This window comes from Peromyscus leucopus, chromosome 2 (genome assembly GCF_004664715.2).
Source record: "Peromyscus leucopus breed LL Stock chromosome 2, UCI_PerLeu_2.1, whole genome shotgun sequence".
NCBI classification, from domain to species: domain Eukaryota; kingdom Metazoa; phylum Chordata; class Mammalia; order Rodentia; family Cricetidae; genus Peromyscus; species Peromyscus leucopus.
The window spans coordinates 147,408,268-147,419,727 of NC_051064.1; the positions used below are offsets into that span (position 1 = coordinate 147,408,268).

At 52.1% G+C, this 11,460-nt stretch overlaps 1 protein-coding gene across 4 annotated transcripts in view; it reads left to right on the forward strand.

The window, feature by feature from the left end:
• The window catches only part of Ctnnbip1 (catenin beta interacting protein 1), a 48,778-nt gene extending 47,604 nt beyond the window's left edge, over positions 1 to 1,174 (forward strand). For all 4 annotated transcript variants that reach the window (XM_028893620.2, XM_028893618.2, XM_037203192.1 and 1 more), the window contains one exon: positions 498 to 1,174. In XM_028893620.2, coding sequence (XP_028749453.1) covers positions 498 to 556 — 59 coding nt within the window. In that variant the 3' untranslated portion in view covers positions 557 to 1,174. The remainder of the gene's footprint in view (positions 1 to 497) is intronic.
• Positions 1,175 to 11,460: the final 10,286 nt, after the last annotated feature.

An 11,460-nucleotide genomic window follows, 5' to 3' on the forward strand; every position in this document is an offset into this window, starting at 1 on the left:
ACCAAAGACCTGTCTCTTGTCTTAGCAGTGTGGCCTTGAACAAGCCTCTGGACCACACCCTGAAGCCTTGCATCAGGCTGGGATCACTGCCATGTCCCCAGCTTGGCTGCAGGAAGACAAGGGGGGAGATGGACTGAATTAGAAGCATGTCTCTTCTCCTTCCCTCTTTTATTTAGGTTGTCATGTACCCCAGGCTAGCCCTGAACTCACTATGTAGCCAAGGAGGACCATGAACTTCTAATCCCCTTGCCTTCACCTCCTCAGTACTGGGTCAGTGACATCGCCCAGTTCATGTGGTGCTAGGGACTAAACCCAGGGGTTTTGCGTGCAGGACAAGCTCCCTGCCAAGTGAATTACCTCCCTAGCCACTTTGAAGCACTCTGCACCCTTTTGCCAGGGGTGGGAAGGTAGAGAAGGGATGCTCCACGGTGAGCACAACCGATCTGCCTTGTTCTGATACCAGAAACCATCAGCAGTTCTTGTTCCTTGGTCTGCAGGTGCAGAGGACGTGGTGATGGCATTTTCCAGGTCGGAGACGGAAGACCGGAGGCAGTAGCTGAAAGCCCTTGGAACACCCTGAAAGCTACTGAGGGCCTGGAGATCTGTGGGGCTCCTCTACCGGTTGAGCTGAGCGGTAGCAAACCACCTTCCTCCCTCCCTCTTCTCCCCTCGCCCCACCCAACCCTCCCCACCCCAGCCACTCAGCAGGGCTGGCATCAAGGGAGATGCCAGTGGTGGTTTGTGATTGGCTTGAAGGGATGGACTCGTGATTGGCTGCAGGAAGAAACCTTTTTATTTTTAAATCTTGACCAATGGAAACCTTTTATTTTTATTTCTGACTCTTTATTTTTTTAAAAATTTGCGCCTCGGTGTCTGGCTTCCCCCGAAGCTCTCCGAGCTCTGGTGCTTTATTTAGGTCATTTTTCAGGAACGTGAAGAGGCCTAATTGGCTGCTTAAACTGGAAAAAGATTGGGATTGGCTGGCTTGTGGGAAATGGTCTTTTCTTTGATTGGCTGCAGGTGTTGTGCTCACATCACCAACTTCCTCCTCTATTCTGATGCAGAGAACAGGGTTTGGGGATATTGATTGTTAGATTTGACTTGAAAAAAGAAAAGAAAGAAACCAGATGAGCTTTGCAATATTTATTACACAAAGAGCTTGCTGCTGCCTTCACGTATTGGGTTTGTGTTTGAATTTGATTGGCATTCAGTATGTGGGTTTGGTTTCCCATTGGCTCAGCCCTGACTCCCGTTGCCATGGTCTTACTTCCACTCTGCTGCATATTTGAGGCCTGAGGGTACACCTGGAGATTGCTGTGCTTTGACGACCACACCTGCCTCCACCAGCAAAGGGACCCCAGGGACCCCGAGCAGGGTCCAGAGCTGGAAAACAGGGCCCCCAAGGAGCGTTGTGTTGTCCTGAGCCGGCAGCCCAGACCTCAGGGGTGACCGACCAGGAGGCAGGATTTATATACTCAGTTCTGAGAGTTGGCAGCCAGCCAGTTTCCTGGGGTGAGAATGAATTATGCAGCCCTTTCCCTGGCCAGCCCAATGCTAAGCACAGCAGCACTGGCTGGCAGCTCCATCCTCTTGGCTGCCCTTACCCCTCCCCCACTCCCTTCCCTGAGACTCAGCATCACCAGATCCTGAGGATCCTAAGAGGGTCTTTACCCACGCAGACACCCCAGTTTCACTCCAGAACCCCTGGGTAGCAGGTGTGCTCGAGCTGAGCCCAAGTCCCACCACACAGCATCTCTCCGAGTCTTGAGGGACAGTAACAAGGCTCCTTTTATGAAATGCCCACGATGAGGACCAGCTGACCTTCAATAGTGGGCCCCACAGGCTAGCCCTCAGGGTCACATTTTACAGCGACTCCTGAGGAGGGTCTGAGTTATCATCTCACCCACCCTACCCCTACATGTCTTTTCCCTTCTTGGGGCTTTAGGCCTCCCATGTGTCAGGGAGTGTACAGCCCAATGCCAACATGTCTTGAGATCAAGCTCTGGGGTACCTCATTGCTGGTGGATGGTTTTCACCGACCAGCCTTGTTCCAGGAGGAGAATTCGAATGTCATAGCTAAGACCCCGTATCCTCCAGCACATGGTCACTGTTACATGCCAAGGCCATTGAGTTCCAGGGAGCAAGGACAGTGGAGAATCAGCTACGCTGAAGGCATCATTCCTGGAGAGGAGCGGTGTGTGTGTGTGTGTGTGTGTGTGTGTGTGTGTGTGTGTGTGTGTGTGCGCGTGTGTGTGCGCGCAGGCACAGTGTGAGTTCACACACATACAGACACTCGAAAACCAGCTCAGCATGACTGGAGATGTGGCTGAGCTCCTGGGCAGAGATGGGCTTCTTCAGTCTCCCCTCACTCGGGAGATTATATAAAGTTAGGGTGTCGCCACCTTCAGTCAATTCCTGTGACTCCCTCAGAGCTGAGCCCTGGTGGTGACGTGCTCTATCCCAGCAGTGGCTCTCAGCTCGCTCTTACAGCACTGGCCAGGCTCACCCTCTGAGGAAGTGCAAGTGTCCTGTGGCCTCTTATTCCAACTGAAAGTCTATCTAAGGGAGAAAAATAAAACAATAAAGATTTTTCATAGCTTGGTGGGTGAGCTGAGCTGGTTTCTCTTTCAAGGTTGGCACTACCGGGCCTCTTCAGGAGATGTAGAGGAGGGAGGGCATCGTGAAGTTTGGTAAGGGTGTGTGTGGACTGGGACAGAGCTCAGGAGTGCTTAGCATGCCTGAAGCCGTGGGTTTGATCCTCAGCGTCATATAAACTAATTGCAGTGACACTTACCTGTAACCCCAATAATCATGAGGCTGAGGCAGGAGGATTGAGGTGGGTTCTGGCTTAGCCTGGGCTACAGTGATACACCATCTCAAAAAAGAAAAGGAGAAAAAAAAGAGCCGGGTATATTCTGCTCTTGTAAAGTGGAAGTAGGAGAATCAGGAGTTCACAGTCATCTTTGGCTAGATAGTTAGTTCCAGGCCAATCTGGACTAAATGGGACCTTACCTTGGAGGAGAGAGGGCTTTGGTAGTAGTGCACATCTTTAATCCCAGCACTCAGGAGGCAGAGATGGTGGATCTCTGTTGAAAGTCAGCCTGGTCTACAAAGCCAGCCAAAGCACACAGTGAAACCTGATCTCAAAAGTGTGTGTTGGGGGGGGGGAGTACTGGGATGTAGCTCAGTTCCCACCCAGCACCACATGAGGCAGGTGTGATGGCACATACCCGAAATTCTAGCACTCCGGCCTCTGATGAGAGAGGAGGACCAGAAGGACCAGGTCATCCGAGACTGAGTAGGAAGTTTGAGGCCAAGCTGGGCTACAGTGAGACTCTGGCTCAGAAAACAACAGACCACTTATTTTTTGGCCTGGATCAGTGTTCAGGATTTCTACATCTGTCTAACTCATGGTCCTCAGGAAGGGGAGTTCATCTGACCATGGAGATACTCCGTATGATCCTGAATCCTCGTCCCATGGCCCACTGAGGTCAGTGATCTTCCATATCAGTGTACTGCTGGTAACTACAGGTCCAGGGGATCCAGTGCCTCACATGCACATATCCACAAGCACATAATCTAAAATAAATATATTTTTAAAAAATTTCTCTGGACTCTTGATGCTGTGAGGTTTTTTGGTTAAACCAGGTTTGGTTTTTAGACAGGGTCTCACTGTAGCTCTGGCTGACCTGAACTCCCTATGTAGACCACACTGGCCTCAAACACAGATCTCCTTGCCTCTGCCTCCTGAGTGCTGGGATTAATGGTGTGTGCCACCACACCCAGTACTTCGGGGTTTTTAGACAGCAGTGAATCTTGGTTTTGAGTTGAGGGCCTGTATTCCCAGCCACTTGGGAGTCTGAAGCAGGAAAATGACTTAAATTCAGGAATTCAAGGCAAGATAACAGTTACTTCAAAACAAAAACCCACCTTTGTGTTGAAAAACATATTTTGAAGTCCTGCAGCCTATGCTGTGGCCAGACTCATCTCAGGAAAATGCCTGCCCAGCATTGGATCTGGGGCTCATCGCCCCACAAGGGAGCCCCTTCCCTCTGGAAGTGACTTGTGGTTATCCTTACATCCACTTGGTCTGTCCTTCTCTGGAATTCCTTGTCCGGAAAGAGTTTGTCTGTCATCACAGCGAAAGAGACAGATGAGCTGAGTTAACCAAACTCACAGAAGAAACGCCGATTCGAGGACTCAGGCTAAAAAAGATGTGTATAGAATCTGCCCCTCGCTGGGTCTAAGCCCCAGGGCAGACCTTGCAGCTTATCTAGTTAATCGCTCCGAGGGGGGGGGGGGGCAAGCTGGCCCTGGTCCAGCCTCTGGCTGAGCTTGGATGGAGCTGAGAGTCATTCACCTTGAGCTGTCTGACACACATGAGTCTGTAAGAGCAAGTCGGTCACTCAAAATGAGCCGGGACGCTCCGCAGCTGAAGGGAAAGGGTCTCCAGGGCCCCTGGCCCCACACAGCAGGCCCCTCACAGATCTGTCTTCATGGTCGCAGATGCATGCTGTTGATAATGAGCTTGGAGGGTAGGACTGGGATAAAGATGAGATGAGAAGCGCAGACAGCGGGGGGGGGGGGGGGGGGGGGGGGCGGCTGGAGGGCAAGTGTTTCCCATTCCCAGGGTAGGAGACAGTTGAGAATGAAGCGCGTCTCTGTCCCTGTAGGTGAGTAGCAGCTGTGAGCATTCAGGCTGCTCTCGACCTTTAAACGGGATCCTTTGTGTCGGAGAAATCCTTCCTTTTGTGGCACCTGGTCCAGTTGATGGAGGCAGGAACCAACTTCCTGAATGGGGTAGCTCTGGACCCCAAGGGACCTCAGCACCACCCTACACCCCCATCAGTCCTATGAGCAGGCCCCCTGCGCCTAGACACCTGCACCTTTCCTAAAAGATGAACTAGGCTCAAACTAACCATGGACGCCCCATTTAGAAAGCATTTACTCCTATGCTGTCCTTTGAAATAATTTGATATTCTGGGAGACAGCTGGGTGTTTAGGAGGCGAAGTCAGTGAAATAAATGCCTTTAAGAAAAAACCAAAAAGCTGGGTGGGCGGCAGCAGCGCACGCCTTTAATCCCAGCAAGACAGAGGCAAGTGGATCTCTTGAGTTTGAGGACAGCCAGGGCTATACAGAGAAACCCTGTCAAGAAAAACAAAACAAACAAAAAAAAAAAAAAAAAAAAAAAAAAAAAAAAAAAAAACGGTCTCATGTATCCCAGGCTGGCCTCACAATATGTATTCAAGGATGGCCTTGAATTTCTGATCCTCCAGCCTCAACTTCCTAAGCATTGGGGTTACAAGTATGGGCTGAGTTTATGCAGTGCTGGGTATAAAACCAGTGCCATGCATGCTAGGCAAGCAGTCTGCTAACTAAGCTACATTCTCAGCCCTCACAAGTGTCTTTTTTTTTCTGACCCCCAGGCAACTTTATTAACATACAAATAAAATCACATTTCAGTACAATTAAAATATCACCGTATCTCTTCATACTTTATTAGTCAGACTCTGACTCTCAGGACTATGAGAAGAGCCAAGGGGTCAGAGGGCAAGAAGAGGGAAAGTCAGGGGCTTCTTTCTCTGCCTGGGCCTCTTCCTAAGGCTCTGGGGAAGGAGCTTCTGTTTACACACCTGTGGGGGCCCCACCTACCCTGCACAGCCTTAGGAAGTAAGTTCAGACCCAGAGCCTCCCAGAGTGTCCACTCCCTGGCCTTGCTTCCAGTGGGAGGAGGTAAACATTCAACATTCACAAATATCTTTTTTTTTTTTTTTTTTTTTTTCTCGAGACAGGGTTTCTCTGTGTAGCTTTGCGCCTTTCCTGGAACTCACTTGGTAGCCCAGGCTGGCCTCGAACTCACAGACATCCGCCTGGCTCTGCCTCCCGAGTGCTGGGATTAAAGGCGTGTGCCACCACCGCCCGGCCTCACAAATATCTTTTATTCCTTTGCACACATGTTGTAACTTAAGTGTGGTCCCTGAAGTTCATGTGTTGAAAACTTAATCCCTAAATTTGTTATTTCCATGCTACCTGGACAGGGCTTTTCAGAAGTCATTAGGATGGGATGATGTCATAGGGTGGGACCCCATGATGACACTGGTGCATTTATTGGAGGAAGAGACCTGTGCTGGCTTGCTCTGCATCGCCAAGTGTTGTCCATCATGTCTCAGTGCAGCACAAGAGCGTCCACTATGCCCTTGTACCTCACGGCCTCCAAAGCCAGGAGCCAAACGGACTTCTCTGTGACTTGCTCAGTCTCGTATTTGGATACAGCAAGCAACAGAAAACAGTCCAAGACATCGGGCATCTTCCATGGCCTAGTCTTGATAACACAGCTGATGAGTATTAGATACTAATGGTCAGTGGTGTGTAGCGCTCTGCATGTGCCAGCCCCAGGAATGGGTGACGTCGATGTGTTCCTGGTTTGCCCCTGGTCTGCCATCTTGACTCTGCTTTCTTACCCATCACACCCTGCAGACATGGCAGTTCACTGCTGACTAAGCTAAGCTGGTTTTTCTAGAAACTTCTCTTCCACTCTTGGACTTAGAGCATCGTTTGCTCCCACAGAGTAAATCTTTATGTCTGAATGAGAAAAATAAATGAAAAAAGGAAGGGACATCACTGTTCCCAGGTATGATTGAAGAGAGTTTGCTGTATGTAGATAAAAGGGAGAGCAGAGCCATCTGGGAGAATCCAGAGTGGACATGACTCTGAGCCATATGAATGGAGGGGGAGGGCAGAGAGGGGAGCCAGGTACAGCAGCCAAGGGGGCCAAAGGTAAAGGGGAGGTTACCAAAGTGTCAGGGTTACATGGGGAAGAGCCTCTGTGCAGCCAAGCACTGGGCTGGAGAGTTTGGGGTAGAGGGGGTATACTAGCCATACCCTGTAACATCGAGGGACTGAGGGATGCAGGGAGAACCTAGGGGCCAGCATCCACTTTGATATGTTAAATAGGCACCTCCGTTTGTTCTAGGGTCAGAGACCTAACAGTGTCCACACGGTGGCCATGGTCTGGGGAAACATGGCTTAGAGTGAGAGCTCTGGAGACAACCAACAAGACTGAGAGCCATGTAACCGGGAAGCATCCATCCCAAGAGGCCGCTGCAGAGGGATAATGGCAACGTGGAGGACACTCATCAGTGTGACCTATGTACAGTGTGTGACCTATGTACAGTGTGTGGTCAGCACACATGGTCACCATGAAGTCACCCTGGCAGGTGTCCCTTCTTCACCCCCACCTGCTCCTAAGGCATACAGAACACAGACTTATCTGCAGTCCTTAGGGAGGAGCCCAGCCCCAGGTCCAATTAGGTGCCTATTAAATGCTTTCTGATGAGGCTAGACAAACTGGGATGATCCGAGTAGAAGCCGAGGCCAAGCTCTCCTCCCCATCACCACAGAGCCGCCTCCTCCCTTAAGAGGCTTTGTTGCCCATGGGGAGAGAGTGTTAACTGGAGCAGTGTCCCTTGGCCTTCTCCAGCAGGACCCCGTTGAGAGGGGTCCCCCAGATGGCACAGCAGCTTTGCCTTCTGGGGGCCTCCTGCTTGCCTTGTGCTGAAAACTCCAGACACAATCACAGCCAGGCAGGGAAGGGGATAAAATTAAATCCTTGATGATCAAGTGGTTAAAATAAGCCATCGCAGCCAGAGGCTTCCTCCCACTGCAGCCAGCTCTGTTCTCAGAAGGCAGGAGGAGGAAGAGGGGAGTCACACCCCCTGTGCCCAACACCCTCCTGCTTTCTCCTGTCACCCAGTGGGGACCCAGAGCCCAGGTTACCACCGTGTTCCTAGATGGGGAGCCCTGGGCTTACTAGGGCTGGGAACTCACTAAGTGTAGCCGTCCCTGGGGACGTCCAACACTTTATCCAAAAAGACAGGTCCCGGGCTTGGGGTTCCAGCACTGTGGGTCAGGGTTCACGTCCAGACTGCCAGTTACTGGCTGTATATTGTGAGAGGTCAGAGGAGGTCTCTGAGTCCATGTTTCTTAATCTGGAATGTAAGAACAACAATGGCACTTACCTCATCGGCTGTCGTCTGCATTCATCAGCCGTGGTGTGCCAAGGGTGGGATCGTGTGTGTGGTGTGGTGTGGGGACGGCCTGCCTGGGACTCAGACAAGGGCCGATGCTGACTGGAGAGAATTTCAAAATGGTAAGACGAAGTGAAGGTCGTCTACTCCTTTCTCCCCTATTCCCAACCCCCACCTCCACCTCTCACCCCTCTCCCTGCAGGGACTGCTCTGTCTGAGCCTGAGAGATCCATCCCCAACCTTTACCCCCCCTCCTCCCCTTTAGGGGACCAACCCTCTGTCTGCTCTGCTGCTCATGCAGCCTCCTTCACGGGTCTAGGTGGGCTGGGGCTGAAGAAATCGGTGAAATTTCCCTCCTCAGTGGGCAATGCCCCCAACCCAGGCACCTGTCTTCCCCAGCCGGCCTCAGAACTGGAGTCAGGTGGAGACCTCATCTTCTCACCTTGGCCCTCAGTCGGCCTGGAGGCAGCACCTGATGGGGATGGCTGGTATCCCTGTAACCTGGCAGGGCAGAGCCGGCAGTGCCGGAAGATCTGTGATATCCATGGTGTGCCCCAGGCAGCGCTGGGGTGTACCTTGGCTGAGGAGCTAGGAAGCGAGTGAGAAAACAATGAGGTGGTAAAAATAGCCCTTTGTTTACGCAGAGCACATCCTTGTGTGTCCCTTACATGAAACAGAAACCACAGCAACAAGACGCAAGATGAGCCTCAGTGGAGGGAGTTGAGCCTCCAGTGCAGAAGGGCCTGGCCGGACAGGAACGGGACATCCACCCCGGCAGGATCCCAAGTAGCCTCCCAGGTTATCTTGATGGCCAGGGCCTCTTTGTGTGGTCATTACTGTGGCCCCTTAGAAAGGCCTTGCTCCCAGCCCCAGCCTTGGAATCTGTGGGGCCCGGTGGGGCCTGGCTGTTCCTTTTTATTTTCCCCGCTTCTTAGCCTAGGCTGCTGCTACCAGCTGCCCCTCTGGGAGTTTGTTCCCAGGGATATTACATCATCCTGGGGGACTCTGTGGCCGTAGTGCCCGTGAACTTTTCTCATGCTGACCCACATGCCCATCAGAAGTGCTGAAGCTGTCTGCCCAGAGGCAGTGACCTGGCAGGGCCAGCCTGGAGTCTGTCTCAGGGGTTCTGTCTTCCTCTAGCTCTTTCAGAGATCCCCAGAGCATACAGCTGCCTACCAAGGTGAGCCCCGAGCCTTTGGCAGGCACCCAGGTTCCTGGAGAGTTAACCCAACCCACCCTGAGCCAACTGGGCTCCTGCCAGATCTCGGCTGGTCAGGACCTGCTGGGCTAGGCTGGGCAGGCAGAGATGCAGGACCCAGCCCTGCCCTTGAGTTGCTGAGGTCGCTGAAGACGGATTCGGAAAAATCCTCATCACCTGGAGGAGGACGAGTCGCAACAGGCAGACCCAGGCTTGCCAGCAGGGAGGGACACAGTCGCTTTGGAACTTCCACACATGCCCATGGGGACTTTCTGCTTTGTCGTATGGCTGATTGGGAAAGTCAGGGAAGGTACAGAGGCCTATGGGTCTGCCGGTCCCTGATCCAGAAAGTTTCAGGCGTGGAAAACCCAGGGCGGATTTGTCCCCGCTAGCCCAGAAGCTTTGTGGGAGAGCCAGCTCTGTTCCCTCAGCACCCTAGCCCCGGGCGGGGGTTCCCCAATATGTTGGAGAGTAGCAGCCATCGCCAGTTCTGGCTCGATTTTTCCACCCGCCCTAAGCTGTGTTTCCTACTCCAGGGCCACTAGGAGGAGGATGAGAAGGGGTGTCCCACCCAGCTGTCCTGCTGGCACTGAGGATTTACCCAGTCCTCCCTCGGAGGAACTGAGGCTTAAGTGTGAGGAGGCAGAGAGGCTTAGGGGATTACTGTCTGGAGGTCACCAGGGGGCTGCATGGGGAAGGGTAGGGCACCAAGGAGAGCAACAGACGCACCTGGAGCCAGGGCTGGATTTGGCCCCGCCCCTGCGTTCCACGTGTCTGAGCCTCAGGGAGCCTGTGGGGTGTAACACTCCTGTAACAAAGAGTCCCGTCTTCTCCATGGAGGAGGAAGGGAATGCTTCAGGCTCTGGGAGTCTTGGCCTTGTCTGGTTCTGCAGCACAACCTAGCCTCTGCTGCCCATTTGGGTGGCCTAGCCTCGTCTCTTAAGCCCCTGAAGCGTAGGAGGCAGGCCTGCTCTTGATATATCCAAAAGGAATCCATTTTCTGAATCCAAAGATTCCCCAGGGCTGAATGACGGCCATTTGCTTTTTCTGGTGCTTGTGGCAACACAGTAATGATGTGCAGGTCCATCCTGTAAGTCTTTACAATTCAACGTTCCCTCCTTGTGTGATGTTGCTCTTGGTAATCGGTTCCTTTGATCCTCTGACCCCTGCTTGCTCTCTCCAGCCACAGGCGTCTTGTCCTCTGTTCTCCAGACACTCTGAGCCTGCTCTCATTTTAGGGCGTTTTATTAATTTATCTATTAAAAAAGCATGCTTTCTCCTTAGCTGGGCAGTGACAATGCATACCTTTAATCCCAGCAGAGGAGGTGGATCTCCAAGTTCGAAGCCAGCCCAGACTACAGAGCAAGTTCTAGGATAGCCAGAGCTACAGAGAAACGCTGTCTCAAAATAATAACAACAATAATAATGTTCTCCCAACATAGTTAAATGATTTTCCTTTCTCTGTTGTTAGAGCTGGGATGGAGCTCTGAGGGCAGAGTACTTGTGTACCCTGAAGGGAGGAAGGCCCAGATTTGATCCCCAGAGCTACATAGACTGCATGGTGGGGCATTCCATAACCCCAGCACTTGGGGAGGGAGAGCAGGAGGATCAGAAGTTCAAGGTCATCCTTGGCTTCATAGCAGGTTTGAGGCTAGCCTGAGCTACTTGAGACTGTCTCAAAAAATTTTTTTCTGATACCAGCTTCAGTGATCCCCCTCACATTGGGTTCCCTTCTGATTTTTCTGTCTACAATTACTGACGCCTTTGACTTTTTAAATTTGTGGCTTTTTCTCTACTTCTTCCCACTGAAAGGGAAGTTGCCTGGGGGAGGGACTTAGATCCTTCACTACTGTGTCCCCAGTACCTGGCATGCCACGGCTCTCCATAAAGTCTCAAGTTGCTGGATAACCTTGGCCTTGGAATGGCTGCCCTGCTGGGTAAGGTTCTGTGACTGACATCAAGGCAGTGTGCAGAGAGGAAGGTGCTCTGTCTGAGCCACTGGCTTGAATCTCCATGGGACATCTAGGGGTGCTGGCCTTGGCCCAAATGACTCTGCATGCCCTCTCGACCCATCAGTTTGGGGCTGCTGAAGTGCTAGGGGTCGGAGGGCATGTGCATGGCCAGGACCTTTCTCTTTGCCAACAACACAGCTCAGACAGCTAAGACCGTTGTAGGATCCACAGCCTCGGGGACTGGTTCTGGAGCCTTGGCGCTGTCCGAATGCTCTTGTTCTT